This window comes from Phaethon aethereus (assembly GCF_964289735.1).
Source record: "Phaethon aethereus genome assembly, chromosome: 1".
NCBI lineage: Eukaryota > Metazoa > Chordata > Aves > Phaethontiformes > Phaethontidae > Phaethon > Phaethon aethereus.
This window is the reverse complement of record NC_138575.1, coordinates 106,727,768-106,751,572: the sequence shown is the minus strand read 5'-3', so window position 1 is coordinate 106,751,572 and position 23,805 is coordinate 106,727,768. Positions and strand designations below refer to the sequence as shown.

Sequence of the window (23,805 nt, the reverse complement as noted above, 5' to 3'; positions counted from 1 at the left end):
CTTCAATTCAGGGTAGTTCATACAATGAGTTAATCCACCATCACCATCTCCTTCTTCAAAATTAAAAATGACTGTACACAAAATTAGAGAAATAATATATGAAAAAGCCAAGAGCAATGCTTTAATAGTGCCCTATTGTTGACCATAAGTGACTTACCTCTTGTATGCTTAGACATACACATTGAACCAGGAGCGAAGAGTCAGAGTCATGGAACGGATGCTTACCTTTAGTGGTACAGCTGCCAGACAGAAAGCACAAACTGAACTTTCCGCTACTCCGCACATCCACTGGATCCTCATATTCAATATGAGAAAGTAGAGAAATCAGAAAGTGAATCTACCTCAACATTTAAGATGGGCTTGGGAGTACACTTAGGTGCACACTTAGTCTCTTAGGTTCTTCTTGATTCACGATGAGGACCCAGCTTTTGGACAAATCTTTTATACCCTCTGAAAGATGATAGTTGTTATGATCTGTTCTTTGCCCCAGAATCTTGCTTACTGCAGTCTTCATAAGCATTAGGAAAGGTTGCTGTTCACTGTGCTTATCCATGTTCACTTGAAAGATGTCTGTTTTCCTACTGAGCTAATGGGAAAAGGAATAGCATATATTAAACCGTGTTGCCATCCCACTGCTGTTAGGCTGGAGGGTCCTGTGACAAGTCATCTGGGCCACAGCAGAGATTGTGACACTTATCAGACTACCTACCTTCTTATCTTGACATGAAAAAAACAACCTAACAAACTCCTGTGTTTCAGTGCTGGAAACAGTATTTTCCATTATCAATACTAATTCATTTAATTCTCATTTTGTTGTTTCTAGCTAGTGCTTTCACAAACACATCTCCATTTACATATTTTGTCTGCATTAGTAATATTATTGTTATTTTGCAGATGGCAAAGTTTATAGTGGCTTCAAGTATACCCTACGACTGGAATAAATTCAAGAAATGGCCCGGAGTGAAAGAGAGGATGTTCCATTGGGATAAATGCAAGATGCTGCACTGACAGGAATAAGAATTATTTAACTGGTAACAAATACAAGACGAGAAGAAGAAAACAGTTAGGAAATACTGGAAAACAACATATCACAAATGGAACATGTCCTGGCACAAACATCATGTAGGATTTGAATTTTCAACACCATTAATGCGCCTGTTTCTCCAGCTTCGGTCAACTGTCAGAACTGTGACTTGCTTTTGGCACTAGAAGTCAAGAAAAACTAATTCCAGGAGAATGGCTGAAAAACTTTAACAAGAGAAGATCAAAAACGTGACTGCACTGTCATCAAATGAGAAAGGAAATCTCTATTCCTTTAAAAATAGGACCTATAACAAACAGTACCTAAAATGTGGTAAGACAGATTTCAATTGAACATTAAGAAAAACATTCTGATAGCAGAAACAGTGACATAAGGGAATAGATCCGACTACAAAAGTGGGGGAGGTTTTTTTGAAATTACTGTGGTTAATGTAATAACTTAAATGGAAAACAAATCGAAGCTCCTTTCTTGTTCTTTCCCTTTCCTTTTAGTTCCTTTTGAACAGAGGAAACAAGGGGTTTCTGCATTGAATTTGTACTGCAGGACTGGCCTTGGAATCAACCCCTACTGCACAGAAAGGTCCAAGTCAGAATTAAAAAAAAAAATAAAAATGGAAGCTTATGAATGGCTTCCCTATTAACACTCAAAATTTTATCTACAGAGAACTACAGACAGCTGACCTAGATGTTGGTTATTCATCTATCTCCAAACTGAAGCAAATGAGGCAGAAATAATTTGTTAGCTCAAGCTGCCTGCTTCTCATGAAAAGGCTTCTGAAAGAGCATAATTTATGAAGTGAAAATCCAGCATGAACATAGAAATGTTTTCCTTTTTCCTTCAAATAATGAAACAGAAATTGGGCAATAGCACATGCCACTAATAGTTACACAGACTCACGATGCTGGAAACCTGTTTCTTTTCCAGATCAAAGTGCATTCCCACATTAGTATGCTATATTTCTCATTCACACCTATTAACCTTAACATGTCAACTGCCTTGACAGAAAATGGCATTTGGCTGATCCTAAACTAAGTCCTTCATCTCCACGTGCGGGATCCCCGCTGAATTCTAACAGGCAGGGACAGTTACATAACCGCACTTCAAAGCGGCCCGCAAAGCAGCGTCTTTGCCGTCAGCAATCGCACGCCAGTGACTCATTCAAGTGACCTTATTTGCTCATTAGAAGCTCTAGGTGCAGGCTGCAAATGTCAGACAGCCTGAACTAATGTGGTTTGCTGTTTGTGTGTGGGGTTTTGTTTGTTTTTTTTTTTTTTTTAAGTATATTTTTTCAGCATTTTGATGACAGTATTTGTTGTACCTCAGATCTCACGTAACTCTTTGGTTACGGACAACTCTGACTTCAAATGTTTTTATTCACCCTAAATTCATGCCAACAATAAGCATTCAACTGCTCTTTATTCACTCTAGCATTACAGTGCTTTGTTATGTTATGCCATGTAAAAATGGCAGGATTTGTAGCCATTTCTTCCCATGACATTTATTTTCCTTCTTGCACTTTAGCAGTGTATGACAACATGAAATGTCAAGATACAAATAGAAGTAAGCTAGTAGCAATTCATATCGCTCACCACATTTATGGACTTTTGTGCTCACGTATAAAATTAAGGTCTCAGTCCTTGAATGTCTCGCAGTAGGGTACATCATCTTAGGAAAACAAGCCATAGAATGGAGCAACCCACTGTCAAAGGAAATAAGTCAAGAGAGAAGACTGCAGCAAAAGAGGGAAGGAAAAACTGACTCCAAGCTGGCTGTGACTCTTCGTATCTTCAGAAAAAGATCTTCCAAACCAGGTGGGATCGGAAGACTGTAATGCCTACTGACTACCACTTGTCTTATAAAAGCATAATAAGGTTTGCTATGCTTACAGCCTAGAAATGAAGAACAGCTGAAAGAAGAATGATATTTTCAATGAAATCAGAACAGATGAATGCCTATAAAAATGTAGGCCAGAGAGGCAGGAAGCTCTGTTATCTTTTAACATACCTGGTAACATATCTGAGAAATTACATATTGCAACAGCTTAGTGATAGGTGTTACTACAATATACTGATATGCTAAAGCCATCCACTTAATAAAGTTAAATTTCATGACAAGTGTTACATGCATTAACTTGACTAACTCCATCCACTAAACAAACTTACACCTAAGCATTGAAAGGATCACCACATTTCCCACAATTTCCAATGTCATTCAGAAAAACTTTTTAATAGAATAATTTAATCTACGTATTACAGTAGTTTGCTCTTCAGGCTTATTCAGTAACTAAGTCAGAGTAGCAAATTAAAAATCCACCAAATTTTTTTTTTAAAAAAGCAAAACAAAGGAAAAACAAACTCTTGTTTTTAAGTACTTCTGCTTAATGTTTACGTTCCAAGGGGATCATAAAGAATTCCTTTTAAAGTGGAGAAGTTCTTCTAAAGACTTAATGTCACATATTTCCTAGGTATAGGACATTTTTTTAAATCTCAGGTTAAAAGGTTCCATTACAAAACAATACATAAAATTCATGGCTCTAATTGCAGGACAAAACTTAGAAAGAAAGCTAGTCAACTTTAAAATACCCCAACATATTTAAAGAAAAGAGATACTAAAACTCAGCCTGATGGATGTTGGCAGGGAACAAGAAAAGATGCTGAAAGCAAGTAGAACAGGACAGTAGTAGTAATAACTTTGGAATACATTTCATTTAAAAACTGATACCATAAACAGTTCTGCACTATAGTTCTATACTATAAATGTTTGACTACTCTAAGAGACAGAGCTGCAATAAGAAAGCTTCATGGGGTTTTTTTGTTGCTTGTATGCTGATGCAAAGCACTGTTCAAGTCAGCTGTTCTTGATTAATAGTTTAGAAATCTCAGCCAAGAAAGACTTAGCATGTCTAAAAGAAATAAATGCACATAATTTGCATCTCTCCTGGTTAGGTGGAGTATGAATTGGACTTCCTATGGACTTATGTGGGCGATAAAATACTTGATACCCTTAACTTTCAGTTCTAAAAATAAAGCTAAATCCTCCTAGTTCATGCTATGAAAACCATGTCATCCTTTTCTTTTGCACTGGCTCACTTTTACCAGTCTTAGTAAGGTTACAGAAATAGTGTAACTTAGTCCCTGTTTACTGCTAACAGTTATGTAGTTAGCAGCACTACAGAAAATAAGTAGATCCAAATCTGAACAAGCACTGTCACCCACATGCAAACTTTGCCATTTGATCTTGCAACCATAGGAGATTGTGAATAGAATACAGAATATTTAGGCTGTGCTGCTAGAGAGAGATGATAGAGAGCTAATGGGATAGCAGAGAGCTTCTGTCTTCATTATCAGTGAAAAGATACTGAGAATGTAGTTGGTAGATAGAGTACTGCTTAGCATTCTCCTGGACAGAACAGAAATGAGAAGTTTAGGTATGGTCAAGGTGTTTACGTACATCTTATATTATTTTCCAAGGACTTTGCTAGCAAGAGGCACTAAAAAGAAGTGAAACTTTTATGGTGTAGGCATCAGGGCAGATTGTTTTATCTGACAGTCAAAAACATTTCTTTTAGAAGTCCCAACTGTTCATTGCATGTGATGGCCTTGGATGAGAACACAGTGACCTTCTTAATAAGGATAATAAATAAGCTTCACAGTTAAAGAGATCTTAATTAACATAACCGAGACATTTCGAAGGCCAAAGAAAAAAAAAAGATGCTTATGAGTCAAATCAAAAGGTTTTGACCCAAGTTAAACTTGCTTTTTTCTTTTTCACTCCTTCATTATTTTCTCCTCTTTATGCACAACAGTTTAAGAAGAAACATTATGATTTTATTTCAACAATCAACAGAAGCCACTGCAACTATCCTGTTTCAGGAAAGTCTAATGCAGATAAATTCAATCTGCTTTCAAGCTAAGACTACAGATTTGGGGCAGCTAAATTATTTGTTCAAACACGCCTAATTCTAGCGAAGTGTTTTTATGGGATATTTTTCAGATGAGAGGAGGTTTTCTATTCTCCTGGCATGGGAAACACTGCTTGAGGGACAACCATGCAAAACACTGCAGCTTTTGAAATCTGAAGATCATGTCAGGACAGCTTTGTGAACCAGAACTTGCACAATCTCTTGCGATATGTCTGCCTAAGTATATGTACTATTCAGAATGACTTGCACCTTCAGAATCTGAGATAATGGAAGGAAGAGAAGGTTCCTACTTTCAAACTTTAAAATCCAAGGTTAAATCAGGTTGAGAGCCAGTTGGCAACAGTTCTCTCCCAGAGGATTTTCTGGAATCTCCCCTGGTTCATGCATTGAACTGACAGAGAATAAAATGAATAGGGGAAGACTGTGGAAAAGGTGATTTATGGGAATATTCTACATTTGAGACTCCCTAGTGAGAGCACTAAATTAAGAGAACTACTTCCCCTCAGAGTTGCAAACAATACAATACCTTATAAAAGGGGACAGATGCTTCCTTAACCATATGAACAAGGCTCTCTGAGGTGAAGCTGCACTGTGTTTCACAGAGAAGTAAGAGCAGCAGCAGCATTTAGAGCCCTCCGCTCCCACCAAAGGCAGCAGCACACATCACACACTGAGGACAGAGAACCATAAAGTCCACTGTTTTGCTTGGGGCAGGAGGGGTTAGTCAGACAAAGAACCTCAATAAAAGCAAATACACTGTTTGTAACTAGCAGTTCGATCAGCAATAAAAACTTTAGGTTAGTGAATGAAAAGCTAATATGGAACTTTATGCTTTAACAAGGCCCTTTTAAATTTAAACTACCTGTAATATATGATGTAAATAAAATTATACTGCACACACTTAAAAGACGAGGATATGTACTGACCCTAACACATTAAAAAATACAATATAAACTGGAAATATAAAACATCATCTGTATGCCTTGTTTGTATCATACTTGTTTTGAAAACACATGAGCTGTTAAGTTTCTGTATGATTTTCAGTGAACAAAATAAGCATAAAGGATGTAAAATGTCCCTGATCATCTACTACTAAGTGAATAATAAACATTTTCCAATGAGTTTCTGCTTACATTAAAAAAAAAAATTCAATCAGCAATGACTGTTTCTGGCCAAGATACAGTAGAAAGCCATTCCAATGCCCAGAGTGAACTAGCAACAGACTAACTTACTGAAACCCAACTGGGACTTGATTTGCAAAATAAAACCCATGAAAAGCAGGTTTCACAATTTGCTTCAGAAGAGCTACTATAGAGCAGCCTCAGCCGAAACAGGAGCAGTGCGTTCAGGATTATATACAAACAGTAAATACGTAATTTATAAGAAGAAAGGAGATTCTGGTGGTGTAAGATAGATACATGAAATGTTTCTGAAACAACTGAAAAATTTAGACCACTGATTAAAAAAAGGCTGCTTATATTAAATATTTAGTCAACAATCTGGTCATAAAAATATTTCCACAAACATAAAGAAAGCCCAAATAGTTTCAGAAGGCTGAGCACAGATTAATCTCATCTTAGCTGTAAGTGCCAAGGAGTAGGAACTTTTGTAACAATGTGGGCAGGGCATTTACACACCCAGAAAAGCAATGCCTAGGTATTTCATTAATTTAGCACAAACCAGAAAATGAAGTTAGGAAAACAGGCTCATATGTAACCATAATTAAATACAAGCCTGATTGAAGATGTGCTATGGAAAAGACAGAAAATAAACAATAAAAAAGTTATTAAGAGCGAGATTTTTAAAAAATATTTTGTAAGCATTTCTGCTAGCTGAACCTCTAGCATCTTTGAAAAAGAAAGGCAGAATGTGAACAACAAAATGTGGCTTGGATTTAATCATATCTGTATAAGTATCAGAGCAAAAGAGTCACACCAATTCTGTTATGTGTTGTAGTTCTTAACACGGAACTTACACCTTTTCCATTTGCAGAACTCAAATAATTTCATACAAGATATGAAGTGCAGTAGCATCAACTTAAACAGGTGAATACCTGAAGCCTATGACAGCCAACTATTGTTATATCTCACACCACCAGATTAAGATTTTACTATCCCAATTTACTACTCCATTCTACCTTTTCCAGGAGTTCCAGTAGCAGTACAGAGGCAGCAGAAGAACGCACAGAAGAAGATGAGTTTGATTTGGTGTTTCTAATCCAGAATCCTGCTAAGTTCCTGAGACCCTGTAGGTCAATTCAGCAGTGCTCAGGAGTTAGACTAATACATTAAACTAAAGCAACTGAAATAGGGCAGTAGTTTCTTGAAATTGCTGATAAGGAAAAAGAGAGTAGGCCAAAACTGGAACTGCAGTGCTTTAAACTTACGCAGCAAGATTCACTAGACTGTTTGTCAAAGGACTTGAAACAAACTAAATTTGGACAAATTAAATTCCTCCAGCAAGTTAGCTTAATGTTAAGAATTTGGACACAAATGCAAACCTAGCCAATTACTCAAGAGCTCAAGCTCAGCTGAGCTCAGAGCACATTCTCAGTCCACCCAGTTATCAAACAGAAGTGGTACAACCTTCCTGATGAAGGTTTAAGCTAATGCATTTTCCTGTGTGACTGCATGCACAGCCTCATCTTACTGTGATCGCTTTCTGTAGTTTAAGAAGTAGGAGTTACTTGCTTTCTCACTCCTCAGCATAATTCCAAAAAACAAGGCATCACAAGAAAACTTTAACATGTAGTCTTTAAATTGCTATTTTTACTTTTGGTTTCTACAAAATGATCTCTTATGAAGGTGGCAAATTTCTAAATTACTTTTTGCTGTACACTAAGAATAAAAGAAAGATTATACTGATGACAAATGAGTGGTTTCCTACCTTTTAACTACAGTTTGCAGTCATATTAGATAACAGAAATAAAATTAGTTTTCAACTTCTAAAGTTTTCTGTACAAGCAAAACAGTAGAGAAAAGGATATTTTCCTGGAGTTTCAATACCCACTCTGTAGTCCACGTAACTTTGATATGGATGGAAGTTGAAAATAAAAATGAGACCTGCTCTCTCAAATGCGATGACCTTATTGGATTCATGCTTTTCACTCACAAAGGCCTGGGAAAGAAAAACACTCTATACCTCATTTCAAGTAAAACAGTCAAAGATTCAAGCAACATGGATAAGGGCAGCAGGCAAACTGAAATTGTTTACCTATGTCATCTCATGTAAAATTTCTGATTACTAAACTGTAGGTTACTTTTCATAAAGCAATGTAAAATTGAAGAGGTAGAAGCATGTTAGGCATACAGTACTTGAAAAATTCTTGCTCAAAGATTGGTAATGTGGTCTTTTTATCACACTTTCCCTTAGTAAAAAGTGGATTCCTTTTATCAAATCAAGTCTTCAACCTACTTGTTATGGGGATCAGCATCACATCTACTGTTAGTAATTTAGAAAATAAAGCACCGGATATGTTTTTGTTTGTTTTTTAAAATCTGTGTAAGAAATAGCTTTGATAAGCCACACTAAACTGCTGCACCTTTGTTCTATTTGCTGAAGCAGCTAATAAATAGACATTCATTAAAAAAAGTGGATTATGACTAGAAAGAAATAATAAAACACTGAGAATTATAATAATTGAGATGCTTTGACAGTACAGTGCAGTATTTAGATAAAATAGGTAAATACAAGAGTGACAGGTTGAAGACCGGGAGACAATAACTTACATTATACTCTGTTGAAAGTGTTTTCTCAGTAACAGAGAATTATTTATACAAAAGTAAATCATCAGAACAATTTACACTTTCCCAAAGCAGTCCTTGGATTGTATTACAGACAATTTCATAGTCTGCTTTATCCAATGTGCAGTTACCAGATAAAAATAGCAAAAATAATAGGAAAAGAGCTCACTATGAAGATAAAAGGCGACTGTTTCAGATTTCTATTATCTGCGGAAGATATTTCAGTGACATGTTTTGACAACTTGAAATATATGGTGGGACATTACATAGTGCATAATAAAGTGCTGTTTAAAATTTCTGCATGCAAATTTGGTATTGTTGTTATTCTAAACACATACCCAACTGGTGACTAAAAACTTATCATTTAGTATATACAGCTTACCGGGGGAGATGCAAGCCAGCCAAATCTTTCCTCCAATTTATTCATATCTCTATCAAATGTATTTAGGAATCTATAGCGAAGAAGATGATCCTCAGTAAGATTAAACTGTCTTCTGGCATAGTGGTAGCTCTCATTATTCCCTTTTCTGGGAAAGTCAAGCCATTCTGGATGTCCAAACTCGTTACCTGTATTCAAAAATATTAAGGATCCATGAAACCGTACATTAAAGTATGTTTCCTTCCTACAAGCTTTACATTCCAAAGAATAATTATCTATATATAAATTGACCATTTAATTATTAAAATGTGTGTCAGAACATTCATGCTTGTTAACAGGTTTGTTTGGCCAATAAAACTACCAGTGAAAAACACCCATGGACTCCAAGAGAAGTATGAAGTGGTAAATGAATTAACACCTCTATGCTATCACGCTTAAAAACTCCTCATTTCCATCCCTTAATAAGGGCAACAGAAATTCAGTCAACCAGGATACAAATTTTAGAGTTACTATGAAACCTAAAAACATCACAGTAGCAATCCGTTATTTTAAAGCACTTAACAGAAGTCAGCGCTACCATTCACATAACCACAGAGGCAGAAATCTCCCATTTTATCAATTAAACTTCAAATAATCAAAAGACCAGTTGGATACACTTTGACTGCTTTTTTTTATTTTTACTTTTTATCCTGGCTACAAATACAGTCATCATTGTTTCCAGTGGTATAAAAATAACTTAAAAAAGATGACTTGAATCTCGGTTCCTCCCTTCCTAGAAAAATTCAGAGACATCCTAGTTCAAGTAGCAAGCTAGATTACAGAGATCTAACAGAATGCATTCATCCAGAAACCTTGCAAGGGGAGCTCCTTTTCCAAACACTCAGCGTCACGAGCCCCAGAGACACATTTCAGGATGGGATGAAGCACATTTGAACGCTGGGTTCCTGTATGTGTGCACTGGTTCAGGTCCCTTTGCACATGTGTAAACACAGTTGTATTTCAATTTGGTTTTCTATAGCAGTAATGCTTTGCAAGTTTGCCAGTCTCAATCCTGATTATCTAAGCCCACACAACTACTGAATAGACTTCACTAAGACAAGGAATAGGTTTATTCAAACTTAGATCACACTCCGTTAAAAAAGAAGGAAAAAAAGTTGTAGTTTAATCAAGAATAAGTTAGCTTCTCTTACACAGAATCTCCAAAGCAATTCTCAAAGCTAAAGTTTCACAGCAATATCTCATTTGTGGCTCAGTATTTTGAATGATTTCCACGTATGCAAAGTTTTCTTGTCATTAATACAGTTTGAGACAAATACAAATGGAATTAATGGTTCTTACTCATGCTATAACCTGCTGCCTAGCAGACTCTCAAGTCATTTTGAACTATTCATTTTACAGAGGATTAAAATGTGTTCAGTACCTTGACAGTTAAAAACACATTTCAAAACCTGTAATAGTTGATTCATCACAAATAGCTCAGAGATTACACAGAACACCTACTCACCATAAAACAGAGACAAGTAGTGTACCTGGCAATATGTATGGGAGGTAATATGATCACACTTAAGAGTGTTTCTATGTTCATAAAAAACGGATCCTAACCATTTTCACAAGCAGTTACTCAAGTTTTGTCAGTAAAGTGGAGTTTTGTGGGCAGAGGAAGGGCAGGGATGCTGAGAGAAGGCAAGCGTTCTTTCCTGGATGGATACCCTGCATGTGCAGCCACCATCTGCTGTCTCGCAGTGCCTGTGCTGCCCGGACGGCCCGGAGGATACAGTCAGCAGCGAGAGCTACAAATTTAGATTTTCGAAGTGATTTTTGTGTATTTCCACGCTTCACGGGAACAAAGAAATGAACAGAGAACAAAAGAGAAAGGCTGCATATATATTTAGGAGAATCCTTCACAGTGGCATCCATGTTGTAAACAAACTGACAAGTTGTAAATTACATTTCCCATTCAAAAGCTAAACCACTAAATTTCATATTCAGCTCAGAACTAGAGACAAATATAAAAGAATCAGAATCACAGCAGGACTTTGAAAATGACCTTGGAATAATGCTGGACTGAACCCTTAAACTATGCTAACAATACGGTACAGAAAATGAGCAAAGATATTGCTATAAAACAAGACACTGTAATCTAACCAAATTCATTATTCTCTTAAGACCAGGCAAAGTATTACCTTCTTTCGTGATCTGCACACTACTAAAAAGATAAACTACATGAAATAGTTCAGTTAAAGATAGCAAAAAATATCAGAAAGTCAGAGATTATATGTCTCTTGAAAAGACAGCCAAGGAAATCGCACCTATTTGTTCAAGAGAAACATAAAACCAAGGGAAATAAGCAATAGAAGATAGCAAATAAATTAGACTAAACTACCCCATCATTTCAATAGGGTATTTCACCTTAAGTAGAGCACATCTCCTTCATGTTTACACCATATAGCAACTCCCCTGCCTATTTCCCCACCACAGTTGTCTGAATGTTGCATTTTGGCTTGTGGTTTTTTTTTTTTCTTTTTTTTTTTCTCCTGCATTTTGGCAAAATACAAAAGCAATGTAATTGTTCTAGCCATTACTAATGGTCATTACAAAGAAAAGGAATTTAACACAGTGCAGCTACTTGATAGAAGACTAACTAAGTTACTGATGGGATCTGAAAAGCATGTTGATGGTCTAAACATTGACTGCTCGCACGTTAAACATGTTTCTATGGGCACCTTCTGGAGAACACACTCCTGACCTTTTTCGTATGTTTTGCTTGATTTTAAAAGGGTCCCTTGATTTCTCTTTTGCGAAAGAAAAATGTAAGTTCATAACTAATGACAGAACAAATTCATGTAGCCATTTCTCATTCTGTTTTTAAGATGTGGTACAGGGAAAAGGAACTAACATTTCGGATGCAAGCAGACCACCCAACAAACTCCAGAGAGTGATTTTACACTTGAGGTGCCTTAAGGCTTTGCATCTTTTAACAAAAACACCCACCTCACTACTACTTTTTTTCCTTAATTGCTGTGTTTTCCTAATTTAACTTTGTAACAAGCGAGGGGAGGGTCTAGGAAAGGGCAAGTACAGGTACTGACCAGCACTTACTTCTAGAGGTAACTAATGGTACCTGTGAAGAATGCGCTGCCCCCTTCCCCATGCTCCACTTCTCATTTGTGACAGGAATCAGCAACATTCACTTCTTGATAACTGTGAAAGCCTTTAAGCATAGAAGTACTATTGGGATTTCTTCTCCTGTAATTAATTTGCTGTTTGATGTAAAGGTCCACACTACAGACTGACAAGAAGCCAGCCTTCTACAAATGATGGAATTCAAGACAACGGAACTAATATGGGGGAGGCTGAGAACAAAGCTGAAATTAACTGAAATTTTGATTAGAGAAACAAAAGACAAATCATTAAGTGCAATGCATACTGATTTTTTCTGTGAGCTAATTCAAGTTTGTTATTTCCTACATATCGTGCACATTGGACAACTTTACTATGTACAAGATTTCAAGATCAGAATTCCAATAAATAAATTAACCTTCTACTGCTAGAATGAAAATCTACATCACACTTGTTTATTAGGCTAGAAATGCATTTATACCACAAAGCAGTTATGCTGATGATGATTACCTTAAAGCTGCACCCCACAGGTCATTAACATTTTCTTGATCTACAACAATATAACAAAGTGAAATTCCAAATAGACTCCTGTTGAAACACTTGGGTTAGATGACTTTGAGACCTTCATATTTTTAAAATTTCTCTAGCACTGGTATTGAATGACACGTTGGTCCTCAAAAGACTTACAAAAAATAAATTCAGGCAAACAATTATATTGTAATTTCTGCATAAAACACAGGCTTGAGGAAATATCACATATGAGGAAGTAGTACAGAGAGAGGTGTTGATAAAATCAGTTCTGTGAGAAAAGTATTTTCCTCCCATTTTCTGAAACTATGAGATATTTTCTCCTTCCAATCCATGAAAAAAATCAGGATAAACTTTGTATTTGTTTTGAAAGTCCCATATCTCCTCGGGGAGAAGGAAGGGGATGCTTAACCTTGCCTGTATTAAAGGATCAAAGAATGCATCTCCTCTGGTGTAATACGGTACGAAAAAACAAGCATAACTCTAAGGTATCAAAGACATAGGAAAGTATAGAGTCCTTGAAACGGTTACCCTAGATCACACCAGGGATACACTCCATAGTAGCTGACTAGAAGAACCAGGCCAGTTACAGAATGAAATTTTGAGGAATTTCTTGGGACATCCGTCTTGTTGCTCGAAGAAGATATCATTTAGCTTATCTAGAAAAGTAGTTTCTTGTTCTTCCACCAGAATAACATTGATTTAATTTACACAGCATTAAATGAAGGCTTCTAGTTATAATGATTTTTTCTGCTTTTACAGCCTCTTTTCTTCTTTATTACTCCCCAATCTCAACTATTATCACAGAAAACTGTTTGGAAATATGGCTTTAACACTATTCAGCTATGACATTCCTTTCGTATTTCTTAATAAACAAAAATATACTTCCTGCCCCCCCCCCTCCCCGAGACTACACATAAAACTAACATGGAAGCATGTGCTGCATTTTCACAGCGTCAGCATAGGTAGGTAGGTAGGTAGCACTTTCAAATGTCCTACCTATTGTTTGAATATCCAAGCTTTTAAATAGTGAACATTCGCCTACTGAGGCTTTAAGCCTCCCCTTCTGCCCTGAGAAATCCTAAAGAAAATGATGATGGTGATCCTCCCCAACTTTGTATGGATCGATTTGCAATACTGAGTACAATTTCTTCCAAATTCTATGATTAATTGTTGAAGCTCTGAAGAAAATTAGAAAAAACCAAAATAAATCACATTAAAAAACCCTTCAAGATAACCTGAAATAAATTTTCAGAATGTCATCCTTATGTATATGAACCACACCTTTTTGGGGTTTTTTTGATAACTAATGGTAGTTGTGAAACTTTCTGTGTAAGAATTTCATAAAGTAAGATTTGTGCGTTGGGGAATATCAGCTCTGGCAAAACCTTAATTGGGACAATATACTCTCCATCTCTTGAGACTTTTATATTAAAAAAGCAAAACCAGGTCACAGAGAAACCACTTATGGATCCAAAGAGTTTGGGACCACAGCTGGGGTGTAGGAGACTGACTTGTCACAATCCCAGAGATTCTGCAGATGACTCTCCTCCCTTCACTTATCTGTCTGCAATTGATTTGAATAAAACTCAAAACATTTCAAGAACTCTGAAAATTGGTTTCTTTTCTTACTTCCTAAGAAATGAAAACATAGATTTTCAAATCAGAAAGTACAGCATAAAAAACCCCCTTACTAACCCATGAAAGCTGTGTTTATATAAACACATTATTCATGACAAAGCTTTTGACAGTGGAAAGTTGTACAACATTGCTCAGCAGGAAAATGTTAACTTTAGAAGCTACATTCATCACTTATTTTTTTTCATACTTTTATAAAAAGGGCATTTACTGGTTACTGACCTCCTCTCCTCCAAAGAGATACCTTTGTTGTATATGTCACTTATAATAAATGCCTTTTGTCAAAGCAAACAGATTAACTTTATTATTCCCGCAGTCGTTAAGGCAAACAGGCACAGGTTAATAGGAACAAATCATTCAAGAAAGCAAATATTCTTACATCAGAGACTTTGTTTAAATTCAAGAGACTTCATAATTTACTATTTCTTTTTTATAGAAGCTGACAAATGTGTACAGAGTCTGTGCTCTTGCAAGATACTGTACTAATTTTATACTATTGTTAAAAGGTCCAGTACTCCTGGTTTTCCTATTTTAACACACCAGCCATTTCAAATCACATCATGCTATTGTACTGTTGCCAAACCCAGATAAATACAGTTAATCTTCACCTATGAGTGGACGTAATGAAGTTTTTCCTATCAGAAGATTGCAGATTTTTATACTGCAACTTGCATTGTTTAACTAGCTTTTTTATACCATAAAATATTTAGCTGATGACAGCACTTTCAAAGTTCAGTGATAAGTATTTCTAAAATACTCTTCAAATCATATTTATAGTAATCTATTCCTAACACATCCTATTTATCAAATAAGGGAGAAACAGAAATCCTATTAAAAGATATTTCTCCCAACCAGTTATAGTACATTCTTCTCTCTTGTACATCTTCATTTTAAACCAGAAGAAGTAGTTTTTAAAAATTTCAGTTGAATTCAAGAGGAAAATACTGCTGTAAAGTAAAAGAGAAACCAAAGAAATAAACTCCCATCTGAAACTTCTGTGAAATACATTTTACTTCATCTCTATTAGATTCATATGCTATTAAAATGATACAGTTGACACCGTAGTTCCCTTGCGTATTTCCAAGGGCTGTGTCTGGCTTATCTAAGAAGCTCTTTTGGGGAGAACAACTATAATTCAAAGCACTGCAGGAACAGGTTAAGATCTCTGTGCTTGCTCATACATCTGCATGGCACAGAGCAGAAATACCTTTAGCTTCTGAAAACAATCCATTGCCTCATAGTTCCCGTCTTCAGCAATATCCCTTGAACAGCAATAAGCCAGCTGATGCATCACATATGGTATCCTAAGAGCTACCTCGGTTACCCAGAGCTCTTGCTGTCTCACATTTCAGGTGAGATTTTGATAACACTGAAGCACAGTTCTGCCCCCCCCTTCCAAGAAAATGTTTAAAATTAAATATAATTTTCTGGATTGTGGTTTATCAATAAATGACTTGCTTCTCTCCTATTCTCCCTTTCTATCAAGGTTGGCCTGTCTTCACTCATTTCCTACTGATGTTAGAAAGTTGGAGTTATCGTACTGTACAATTTTATAATGTTGATAAAACAGTTCCAAGTTCTTAAAGGAGAGAATTTTCCAATTGTTCCAACAAAAGTTCCAACCACACTAAATAGTAGTGTTTATTCCTCATATTTCCAACCTACACTTCCCTTCGGTCAGATCAATTACAGGAGAAAAAAAGTAACAAGAAAACAAGCAACTCTGCTCAGAAGCACCAGCTCTGTATAACTGTATCAGAAAAGGCTGGAGGGCGGAGGAGCTTGCTTACATATAGGAGTAGCCAGGCACAGGCATAGTGGACAGACCATGGTATTGCTTAGTATGACTTACTTTACTTTTCAACAGAAGCAGAGTGCACGATGGTTATGCCAGCATGTTCGTATTTGGGATAAATAATTATTTCATTTACTTATTTATAGTGTTCCATCAAAAGAGTATTCCATGAAATATTAGTAGTGTCACTGATAATAGTACTCAATTCCTAGGGGCAGATTAATGATTTCCCTTGAACGCTTTAGTGAGCAGAGCTCAATAGTTTCTGCAGTTCATGCTAACAGACAAGAAAAGAGTACCATGAGAAGCTATCTAGACTAGAAGGGATCCTGAGAGGATGGTTCTTTTACTAACCTACTCTTAGAAACTTTCAGTCCTGGAAGTTTACATTTCAGCACCCCTCTCCCAGTGTAGAATAATATATTTCAGACTTGGAATTTACTCCATGCTCTCATACAGTATTTAAAAAATTGAGTAACAATGTAAACTATTTGCACTGCTGTTACAGTGAAACAGTTTCCATTTTGCTGATTCCTATTACCGGCATCTTGGTAGAAATCAAAGAGACTGACTTGCGTACTGTGACACTTCCACTATGCCCTTACACGTACATGCACAGTATATACTATTTATTTAACCACTTCCAAGAGCCCACTAAAATATTTAGGAAGAGAAATATTCTACAACACATTGCAAAGGTTAAAAAAAAACCCAAACAAAACCGAAACATACAAGACCTATAACAAGAAACTTTCCTGAACAGAAGATGCGGTCAAAGTAGTTCTAGATAAATCTTTCAGTGTGGCATACTACTGGGTATTGACTGGTACCACAACTGACAGGTTAACGGGCTTAAAAAGTGAATCAAGGACCAGACTGGAACAGGAAGAGGTCACGCAAAGATGGCAAATCTTTTGCCATGATATATTCAATAAATACCAGTTTTCTTACTGGTGTCAGTCCAGAATTTCTTCCTGTAATTTTGAAAGAGTATAAAAAGGATTATGTTACTGAAAGGGAAATAAAATGTAAAGAGACCATTTGATTAGTATTTGATACATAGGAAAGGTAAAACTTTTCATATGATGCAAGTCAAAAATGAAAGTTCAGTAATATTCTGTTCTTGCTATATGAAAAAACCTAGTTAAAGTTAAGTAATTATGCATTTGTTAACAGCACAAAATAAGAAAATTTGAAATTAAAGTTTAGACCCATTAAAAAAGCTGATCATAAATTAAAAAACAACCCAACAAAACTAAAAAAGTATCAGCTTGCCTTTGGAGTCTGGGATTCACCAGAATTTTAATTACACTACAGAGAGGACTACAAGAGATGTCAAAACTGGCAAGCCACAAAGATGTCTGGGAACACAATTTTGTGCAAGACTGTACAATGTCAGATATTTTTTCAAACTTCTCCATACTAGCTGAATCAAAAAGGAGTTGTTAGATTTGTCATCTATTTGAAACAGAAAACTTTTTAAAACACCCCAAGTGACACATGTCAGAACTCTTGAATATAGAAATATTAATGAAGTGACGTTCAAAGACACTAGAGAAACCTTCAACTTTTAAAATGTTGTAATGCTTCCAGAGAAAATAAAGCCTTATACTTTCATTAACAAATATTAACACAGCTCTATGTCTTCACACAGTTCTATATAACTAGTTCAAGCAAATAAACAGAAAGGAAAATACACAAGTCTTGTTCCATAGAACTGGCAACTTACCATTCGGTAAGGTGGTGATATGGGGGGGGGGGGGGGAGGAAAAAGCTTTTTTTGAAATAAGGAGGACAATGTGGACTGTTAAAAAAAAGGAAAAAAAGCAGACAGTGCAGTCTAGCATAAAAGTCAATACACAAAACAGAAGCAGGTGGAATGTGAGAAACGATGCAGATTCTGGAAAAGTCATTTGAAGGAAGAGAGACATGAAGAGGGAGAAGCGGGCATTAGCAAAAGAAAGTAAATCACCAGAATAACAACGTTTAAATTAAATGGTCTTATCTGGGGTCAGGGAAATACAGAGAAGTAGCAAAGTATGCTTGCATAAGGGAGAAGTCATATCGAAAAAGGTACTTGAGAGTTTTCACTGTAAGGTTAATTTTTTTGCATATGCACAGACATCCACCTTATCCCTACTAGCCTGACTGCAGATGGCATAGTCATGCAATCCTCAGAAAGGTTAAAAACACCACACAGAGAACATCAGCTCACCTGCAACTAGTATATCATCTATTCTGGGAAACTAGCTCTTTTCTTTTATATACGTCATTACATGCACCACAAATATTTCTATCTACATAACACACACTTCGTATGTAGAATTGATGCAACAAGGAAACAAAAAGGCAGATAAGGCACTGATTGGGAACTCGTTCCACTGTCCACAAATCAGGACGGTCAACTTATGCCAAAGGAGGGGGAAAAAAAAAAAAAAGGTCTTGCTTTCTTGAAACAGTACAGATCAGCCATCAGAGAATACTTCTGGCTGCAGCTCTCAAACCTCTTCTTTCCTGAGGTCCTCCAAGAAGTACATTCCCGAGATTCCCCCTAGAATCACATATCACTGCTTTGAGCCCACATTAAAGCTTCCTTCTGCCAGCTGCCTTCTGCCTTCCGAGGCTGGGCTCAGTCCTGTCATGCTGAGAATGTATTTATAAACTTCCTAAAAAAAAAAAAATTGTTTTAAAAAACATCTTCAAGACCTTCACAATTTTAAACACCTTTCATTTTCCATTGTTTTCAGTGGACCTTGGCACTTACTAAGGTATTTTCAAAAACAGAATTTTGTGGTTATTGTACAAGTCTTTGAAAAGGCACAGTATCATGCTGCTAGCCACACCACCTTTTCCACCAAACAGCCAGTACAGCAGCTGAATTAAGTAGTACCTGGACACTGTGGCACACTTTTTAAAGAGTCCAGAGACTTACCTCTGATTGCTCAATCTCAAGGCTGTAACTGCCAATGTTAGACTCCTCTGATGTAAAAAAAACAAAAATCAAAAGTATTTTTAAGTTCACATACCAGATATGTTTCAATGCAATTAAGGAAATGCATTTATTTGTATTCTGAATGTTATATAAGTGACTTGTGAATTTTGAAGGTACAAGCAGTATTGCTTGCAGGACTCTGCCCTGTTTCAAGGCAGCCTATTACTGTAGTGTCTCACCACCGTGAGCTTACATATACACAAAACTATATATAAATATAATATACAAAAATAAAAAATATAAGTTTATATTAAAATGTAATTAAATGATCTGTTTATTTCTAAACACAATTCTATACAACAGCTGAAACCTTAGGTGTAACTAATATCTAACTTGAGCGATACTTTAGATTTGCAAGGATATTTGCTGAAGAATTAGTTGGAACAAACACAAAAATGGTAAAATCAAGCAGAAACAGCTACAGATCTAGGTGTATTGCATGTGAGCTAGTCCTACTCTGGAACATTTCCAGTTTGTAACATTTTCCCTAAAGAAGACTCCACTGCAACAGTGACCAGGCTATCCACACGTTTTTCAGCTGTGCATTCACCAACACGATGGATGTGCTACCTGCCTAGTTACCTCTCAACCTCTCAATGAAAATACTTATGCAATAGTAGCTCATATTGGTAGATGGTCATTTTTGTTTTCAAACATATGTTTTCTAGATTTATATGAGTATAGCCAAGCTGAAAACATGGCTTGCACTTCCAACGCAAGGTAGCATTGTTGTGACAAGCCTTACATCAAGAGCTTATTTCACATCCTCTGATTGCATTTCATTGATATATATTCCTACACAGACCTGCTTCACTTTAAAAGTTACCCTGGAGTCAGAAAGGCCTGTTTGTGAGCATGGTCCTTAGCAGGTCTTTCACGTATCACAGGACATGTCCTAGCACTACACTTTGCTCTGAGATACAGAATCACGCTATCACAGAATAATTAAGGCTGGAAAGGACCTTCAAGATCATCAAGTCCAACCACCAACCCAACACCACCGTGCCCACTAAGCCATGTCCTGAAGTGCCACGTCTACACGTTTTTTGAACACTTCCAGAGATAGCGACTCCACCGTGTCCCTGGGCAGCCTGTTCCAATGCTTGACCACCCTCTCAGTGAAGAAATTTGTCTTAATATCCAAACTAAACCTCCCCTGGCGCAACTTGAGGCCACTTCCTCTCATCCTATCACTAGTTACTTGGGAGAAGAGACCAACACCCACCTCACCACAACCCCCTTTCAGGTAGTCGTAGAGAGCGATAAGGTCTCCCCTCAGCCTCTTCTTCTCCAGACTGAACAAGCCCAGTTCCCTCAGCCGCTCCTCACACAACAAATGAGAAAGTTGTGCAGAGCTCTTGAAGAGCGAGCAAGAGAGAAATCTGATGTATTTGTGATAGATGCCAGCACATTTCATCATGGCATGCTGACTGGCATGTGAACTTTCTGTGCTTAAATAGCCCAGGTTTTACAGTCCAGCTCAGTGCTGATGAATGCATAATTAATTGATCTGCCGGGAGTGAATGCAACCACTGTATAATTAGGTCTGGACATAGTTTAGTCTCTGAGATAAATTATAAAGCTCAAACATCTTCTCTCAGTCCTTGGACAAAAAAAGTATTCAGAAGCCAGCATGTAAAGTAAAAGTCAACATCCTATATCTCGAAACAAAAGTTTATAGAAGTAAAAGGAATACAAAATTTGATATAAAGTTCTAACAGTAACATGCAGAAAATCTCAATTTCACCACAATGAAGTGGGAAAAAACAGTGAAATGATTCCAAAACAAGTCATATATCACATTTGGTAAGAAATCTTTTACATCAAAATCCTTGCAGGTTCCTAAGTCAGCAATTAAACATTATGGTAACATACGTCAAAGAAGTTTTTGACCACAATCACACCTTCCAGTTACATACTGTTCAGAAAATACAGATCAGAAAGATACAGACATATTTTCAAACTGTTCATTCAAGTGTTTTAATTCTTATGGAGTTTGACAAGTCTACTCCAACATAACGCATTCAGTGCTTGGCTAGTAAATCCAAACCCCTTATTGAGAAGAAAGGCAGACACTATGATCCAGAACTGCATATTTCAGAATGTTTCAATGTTTCAGAACACAGAAAGTCTTCCAAAATGAGAAGAGTTGAAAGCATTTTAAAGTCAAGTTTCTTTCAGAGACATCTCTCAAAATAATGTATTTTAAGAAATAGTGCCTCAGTGAGCTGATGAAAGAGCATACCCCTGGCAAAATCAAGCATTCTTCCTGTTCAGCACAGTGTATTTTCTTTCTACAACTACTTCAATTCCACTAAGCAGGAAGACATTTAAATTTTTATTGTACTTCTACCTCACAGCAAAATAATGTACAAGGCTGATGCTAAATAATCATGGGCTGAAATTTTAAGGTTAGATCAGTGGTTTTTGTTGCTGATTGGGGTTTTTTTTGTTGTGCTTGGGTTTTCTTTTTTTTTTATACACAGCAGATGAAAATAAGCGCCAACTACTGGCACTGAAAAAGATTGGTCAAATATCCCCTTTGCTTCAAGGCTACTGCTGTGGGATGAATGAAATATTAGCCAACTGTAAAATTCAAACATACTGGGGAAGTATAAATACAGAATCCACATTTTGAAAGTCATACATACACTTTGCTAATAGTCTAAAACAATCCTGACATAGGATGTACCAGTTAATCAATCTGTTTCTTATATAGTTACTAAAGTAAATGAGATAAGATTCATGAAAAGAACTATATGCGTAGACAACGGACTCAGAGTGGGCAACAAGTAAAACTGAACACCTCATACTGCCACTTCCAAATGCTCATACTAAACCATTTTCAGAGAGCAATATGCTGCATAAGCTATGAGGTAAAAGGGCCCAAAATCTATCCCAGCTATGTATGCTTGAGTTTACCAGCTGACAGTTAGTTTGTGTCACTGAAGTTATTTAACCCAACATCAGATTTTGAAGAGGGAAGTAAAGGGTGAATCAGACACAGCAGAAACTGGAAAACCACATTTATAAAAAAGCCAAGATGCTGCATCAGGAGTGGTAGAGGTCCTTGCTGAGCTTAGGGCTAGCTGAGGTTGAACTACCCTGCCAGTCACAGGGATCGAGAGGCACAAATCTAGTTGAAGCCCTGAGCTGGCAGCCACTGCTTCCTAGAGCTTTAAGATATTGCTTATCAGCTGCCCCACGCTGCCTTGTAGGGAGGTAAGTAACTCTGCACAAGTCCAGCCTAGTCCACTTGGACAGCCTGCAGCAATCAGCAGAAACTACTGCAAGTCCTCCAAGCATAGCTGTTGATCCCTGAACTTGCAGCATGCCACTGAGAGTGATGCTGCTCTCATTTGTAGCCCATAGTCCCACTTCAAGCACCAAACAGCACAGTAACTCTACATAAGAAATTATATTGGGAAAGAGTGACAAGATCTATGTCTAGTTGCTAACACAGATGTTGGTTCAATGTTTTCTAAGACAATTTAAAGACAAAGCAAAACCATCGACCCCAAATCAGAACACATCACGGTATTATGTGTTACTTTTTTGGCATTTCCACTCAAACCAATGCAGTGTTTCAGTATGATTTGCTGGGGTTTTAGAAGGAATTTTTATTTAATAACTCAAGTTAAAACATGTTGCTGTTCGAAAAACATTTAACTAGTTCAGACAGGGATTCTCATTATCGGAAAACAGATTTAAGTGGTTAAAGACAAATGACACTAACCAAAGTCACAACTAGCTACTGAAGCTAGGAAAATACAAGCCTGCAAAAACCTCCTTGTGGAAGCATGAATATTTTGAGAAACTTGAGGAGGAAAGGGGAAGCCTTGAGAGTTTCAAATTCTCATTTGCACTATGCCAAATTAAATGGTACATTTACATTTAGATTCATTTTCCTTCTGTTTACTAGTAAATAAATAGATGAAAACACTACTATAAGCAGTTTAAATTCTATCAAGTGGAAATAATTTCCTGATTTTTCATCTCACAAAAATTTAACTTTTCATCTTAATTTGGAAATAAAACCAGCCTTGAAATATACTGACATTGCAAAGAACAGAACTGCTGCTTTGCAGAGAATGTTTCAAAAGCAGTATCCTCAGTGGTTCATAAATATTTATGTTGGTATGAACATAATTAGTGTATGTATCAGAAGAACAGAATCAATTTACCTACTTTGTGTACTCATTGTCTCAGTCTTTTCTTCCCTTCTTTCAACTTGTTGTTATCTTTAGTGGGTTTTTTTAAACAATATTCTTAGATAAGAAATGAAAGAAGGTGACTGCTTTATTTAAGACTATAACCAGACACTTGAAAGCAATTTTTCTAAGTGATGGCTATTAGTTTTAGCATATTTCCAAAGTGCTAGTGTAATAGTTGTATGGCAACAGCATACTGTGTTGCAAGACCTCTGCTCATTACAGTCAATCATAACCAGGATGCCTAAAGCAAGATTATATATTTGGGGTTTTTTTGTTTTGTTCTGGGGTGGTTTTTTTTTTTTTGCTATGTGGAAGTGGATGTTGAAGCTTGTAAGTTGGGGTTTTTTTGCGTTTTGTTTTGGGTGGGTTTTGGGGGTTTTTTTTCGTTTTTTTGGTTTTTTTTGTTTTTTTTCTTTTTCAGAAAGAACGGTT

At 36.6% G+C, this 23,805-nt stretch overlaps 1 protein-coding gene across 1 annotated transcript in view; it reads right to left on the bottom strand.

Annotated features, from left to right (window-relative positions):
- The window catches only part of GBE1 (1,4-alpha-glucan branching enzyme 1), a gene marked incomplete at both ends in the record, with an annotated part of 173,296 nt that overhangs the window by 15,926 nt on the left and 133,565 nt on the right, over positions 1-23,805 (bottom strand). The window contains 2 exons of the mRNA XM_081996299.1: positions 7,950-8,081; positions 9,090-9,274. Coding sequence (XP_081852425.1) covers positions 7,950-8,081; positions 9,090-9,274 — 317 coding nt within the window. The remainder of the gene's footprint in view (positions 1-7,949; positions 8,082-9,089; positions 9,275-23,805) is intronic.